The sequence below is a fragment of the Cebus imitator genome, unplaced genomic scaffold (assembly GCF_001604975.1).
Source record: "Cebus imitator isolate Cc_AM_T3 unplaced genomic scaffold, Cebus_imitator-1.0 Scaffold79, whole genome shotgun sequence".
Lineage (NCBI taxonomy): Eukaryota > Metazoa > Chordata > Mammalia > Primates > Cebidae > Cebus > Cebus imitator.
Window position 1 is genome coordinate 3,666,837 of NW_016107394.1, and position 5,071 is coordinate 3,671,907.

At 42.1% G+C, this 5,071-nt stretch overlaps 1 protein-coding gene across 2 annotated transcripts in view; it reads left to right on the top strand.

Moving 5' to 3' along the window:
- MRPL48 (mitochondrial ribosomal protein L48) overlaps nt 1–5,071 on the top strand; it is a 79,242-nt gene that overhangs the window by 14,342 nt on the left and 59,829 nt on the right. For both annotated transcript variants that reach the window (XM_017532960.2, XM_037740119.1), the window contains exon 2: nt 3,714–3,766. In XM_017532960.2, the coding sequence (XP_017388449.1) occupies nt 3,714–3,766 (53 nt within the window). The remainder of the gene's footprint in view (nt 1–3,713; nt 3,767–5,071) is intronic.

The window sequence follows — 5,071 nt, forward strand, 5'->3', positions numbered from 1 at the left end:
AAAAAAAAAAAAATATATATATATATATATATATTCTGTTCATTCTATTTCTGTTCTGTTTGTCATGGTTAATAGATCCTGGCCCTGGAGGGACTTTAGAGTCATCTTCTCTAACTTCAAGTTACATGGCCAGTAGTTGGGAGAGCTAACCTGACCTCTCCTGGGGCCCCAGTTTCCTACTCCGTCTTTCATGCTGACCAGTATTAGGTTCAGTATATTGTACACGTACTTTACAAAGTCTTTTGGTACCTGATTCAATTGTGCTTTTTGGGAACATCTGCACACTTTGCCCTTTTGTCTATTCATATCCTTCCCAATCTTCGTGGTTTCACATCCTCTGGGAGACTTTTCCTAAGTTTTACTTCCCCCTCCTGATTTCCTAAGCACTAACATCTTCATTTATGTGAGAAAAGGTGTAGACTAGTGGGGAAATTATGGATATTGGTGTCAGAGAAACCCAAGACCCTATGCTAGTTTCAATAGTAGCTGTGTGACTTTGGGTAGGTTACTTAATCTGTTTCCTCAACTGTAAATTGGGGATAATAATGCTTATCTTGTAAAGATATTGTGATTTAGACACATAGTAGATACTCAGTAAAGTAGATGTGGGTGCTTAATACATGGTAGCAATAATTATCACTTCTTGCTGGAGTGCAATGGCGTGATCTCAGCTCATCGCAACCTCCACCTCCTGGGTTCAGGCAATTCTCCTGCCTCAGCATCCCGAGTAGCTGGGACTACAGGCACGCGCCACCATGCTCAGCTAATTTTTTGTATTTTTAGTAGAGACGAGGTTTCACCATGTTGACCCCATGTTGACCAGGATCGTCTCGATCTCTTGAGGTCGTGATCCACCCGCCTCGGCCTCCCAGAGTGCTGGGATTACAGGCGTGAGCCACCGCGCCCGGCCTAGTCACTTCTTTCTAATTCATTTATTCATCAAAATAAACCTTGATTGTCTACAATGTGCCCGAGAGGAAAATGACATGACCCTTGCTTCTGAGGATCTCTTGGTTTAGTGTAGGGGTTCTTGGGTGATAAGAGTTTTGGTGATTTTCCTGAAGTAGTAGGCAAACTTTGTATATCCATGTCTGTATGCATTTGTCTAGGAAGAGGGTTCATGGCTGAGCAGATCCTCAGCAACGTCTGCAACTCTGCAAGAGCTAAGGATTTCTCCTAGCCATCTCCCCCTGGATTTCCTGCCAGGTGTGCTTGCTGTTCACACCGTCTATTTTGACTTCATCATACAATGCCGTTATTGCTTAGCTGCTTAATACAAATGTATGCCTGTGTCTCCAGCCATCCAAATTCCTGAAGGACAGAGATTGTGCAAACAGTTTTTGATAGCTTTATTGAATATAGTTCACAAATATAGTTAACATACAATTCACCTATTTAAAGGGTAGAATTCAGTAGTTTTTAATATATTCACAGAGGTTTACAACTGTTACTACAACCAATTTGAGAATATCATCCCAAAAAAGAAACTGCATACCCCTTAGCTGTCATCTCTAGCCACCCAGACCTTCTAGCCCCAGGCAGTCACTAATCAACTCTCTTTCTCCATAGATTTGCCTATTGTGGATATTTCACAGAAATAGAATCATATAATATTTGGTCTTTTGTAACTGATTTATTTAGTATAGTGTTTTCAAGATTCATCCCTGTAGTTACATTTTGTTCTTAACATTCAGTACAGCAGTTGGCACATAAGCTTTTTTTTTTTTTTTTTTTTTTTTTAACTTGAGTCAGGGTCTCATTCTGTCACCCCCAGGCTGGAGTGCAGTGGCACAATCATGGCTAATTACAGCCTCAACCTCCTGGGTCCAAGTGATCCTCAGCCTCTTGAGTAGCTGGGATCACAGGTATGCACCACCATGCCCATCTAATTTTTTTATTTTTGTAGTGGAAGGGTCACCCTATGTTGCCCGGGCTAGTCTCAAAATCCTAGGTTCAAGTGATCTTCCCACTTTGGCCTCCCAAAATGCTTGGATTATGGGTATGTACCACTAAACCTGGCTTATACAAAATAAGCTTTATTTTAGAATAGTTTTAGATTTACAGAAAACATGCAAAGATAGTACACAGACTTCCTGTATCTCCCAATTTCCCCTAGTATTGCCTTTTTTTTTTGAGACAAGAGTTTTGCTCTTGTTACCCAGGCTGGAGTACAATGGCATGATCTCAGCTCACTGCAACCTCCGCCTCCTGGGTTCAAGTGATTTTCCTGCCTCAGCCTCCCAGGTAGCTGGGATTACAGTCATGCTCTACCACTCCCAGCTAATTTTATATTTTTACTAGAGCCGGGGTTTCTCCATGTTGGTCAGGCTGGTCTCTAACTCCCAACCTCGGGTGATCTGCTGCCTCGGCCTCCCAAAGTGCTGGGATTACAGGCGTGAGCCACCGTGCCCAGCCCATTATCTTTACATTAGTGTGGTTTGTTTGTTTGTTTATTTATTTTGATACAGAGTCTTGCCCTGTCACTCAGGCTGGAGTGCAGTGGTGTGATCTCTGCTCACTGCAACCCCTGCCTCCAGGATTCAAGTGATTCTCCTGCCTGAGCCTCCCAAGTAGCTGGGATTATAGGTGCGTACCACCACGCATGGCTATTTATTCTATTTTTAGTAGAGATGTGGTTTCACCTTGTTGGCCAGGCTGGTCTTGAACTCTTGGCCTCAAGTGATTCACCTGCCTCAGCCTCCCAAAGTGTGGAGATTACAAGCTTGAGCCCCTGCACCCAGCCTAGTATGGTTTATTTTTTATAATTAATGAGTCAGTATTGGTGTATTATATTAGCTAATGTCCATACTTTGTTCAGATTTCCTTACTTTTTCTCTAGTGTCCTTTATCTGTTCCAGATCCCATTCAGGATATTATATTTTATTTAGTCATCATCTTTTCCATAGGCTCCTCTTAACTGACAGTTTCTCAGATTTTCTTTGTTTTTGCATACTAGACTTTTCATACATCCATGTTGAAAAAATTAAATGTTATCCATAGTGGGCAGGATTTTCTCTTCATGTTATGGGATCTTAAGAACAGACTTTTGTTGTTCTTTCCCATAAAACAAACAAACAAACAAACAAACAAAAGAAGGCTGGAGCAAGGGAATTGCTTGAGTCTGGGAGATCAATGCTGCAGTAGCTATCATGGTAATTGTTTTGTTTTTTTTTTTTTTGTCCTTACCTCTATTGTGGAGTGTTGTTATCACGTTATTGAGAGAGACAGTGTGCTGTAATAGAGGCATAGCTTTTGTAGTAAGTCAGCCCTCTTAGCAGCTTATTAGGTATAATTTTTTGGAATATAACCTCTCTGAGCCTCAGTTGCCTCACTTGTAAAATTGTCTTGCAGTGTTTTGAGAATTAAAGAAGATTTAATAAAGCCCCTATCATGATGCCGTGGATGGCAGATGCATAATAATTGTTGATTGATATTAGGAAAAATGGATTAAGTTGGAAACAGTCAACAGCAAAAAAGCAGTGTGGGAGGGGCACTTCTGTTTTTTGAGCATTTACTATAGTGGGTGGAATGAGAAGGATGACCTTGGTTTGTTTGCATGCTTGGGTGTTAATTGTAGGATAGCTTCTTTGCTAGATAAGAGCCTTTTTGTCCTTTTTTGGTTTGTGTACTGTACGTTTCTTGCCTCTCTGAGAAGACATACTTGGAGGTCTGTAAATGCTCAAGATTGTCCTAACATGACTGTTTTGCTGTAGGTGCTGTGCCTGAGGAACAATACCATTTTAAAGCAAGCCTTTTCTCTCTTAAGGTAAGGATATTAATAACAATAATTAAATGTAGCTAATATTCATGTTTGGCTTCATAGTTCACACAGCATATTTTTATCATATCCACTTGCATATCTATAAGCACATCAAGTACCTCCTCTGCCACCTCGCTTCTTCCCCATTCTCAGTTAATACCATCTCCATTCATCCAGTTACTGAGGCAAAAATACTTGAAGTTAATCCTTGATGCTGTTAATTATTTTTTTCTTATTTTGTGAGATGGAGTTTCTCTCTGTCACCCAGTCTGGAGTGCAGTGGCGCAATCTTGGCTCACTGCAACCTCCACCTCCCATGTTCAAGTGATTCTCCCACCTTAGCCTCTCAGGTAGCTGGGATTACAGGCACCCACCATCATGCTTGGCTAATTTTTGTAGAGATGGGGTTTAACCATGTTGGCCAGGCTGATCTTGAACTCCCAACCTCAGGTGATCTGCTTGCCTCGGCCTCCCAAACTGCTGGGATTATAGGTGTGAACCCCCGTGTCCAGTGGATGCTGTTAATTCTCCTGCAAAACTTGTTGGCTTTACTTTTGAAATGTATACACTATATACACAACCTTTTTTTTTTTTTTTTTTTTTTTTTTTTGAGATAGGGTCTCTCTCTGTTGCCCAGGCTGGAGTGCAGTGGCATGGTCACAGCTCACTGCAGCCTTGACCTCCTAGGCTAAAGTGATTCTTCCACCTCAGCCTCACAAGTAGCTGGGACTACATGCATGTACCAGCATGCCCAGTTAATTTTTGTATTTTTTGTGGAGACAGGGTTTCACCATGTTGCCTAGGCTGGTCTTGAACTCCTGGGCTCAAGTGATCCCCCCCAAAGGCTGGGATTACAGGCATGAGCCACTGTGCTCGATCTAGAACCATTTATTTGTCCACTTTTTGCCTCATGCTTTCTGTTTTGCTAAACCATTAGGGGCCCGCTCCTTATCTTCTCATTGCTTTACTACCATCACTTTGCCTCCCAACTTGTCTCCCTAATGTTTACCTTTGTCTTCTATTCTTCACAGTAAAGCAGAGTGTCTTTTTTTTAAAAAAAAAAAAAAAAAAAAAGGGAACTAGCTGGGCGTGGTGGCTCACACTGGTAATCCCAGCACTTTTCGAGGCTGAGGCAGGGGGATAACAAGGTCAGGGGTTTGAGACCAGCCTGACCAACATGGCGAAATCCCGTCTCTACTTAAAAATACAAAAATTAGCCGGGCGCGGTGGCTCAAGCCTGTAATCCCAGCACTTTGGGAGGCCGAGGCGGGTGGATCACGAGGTCAAGAGATCGAGACCATCCTGGTCAAC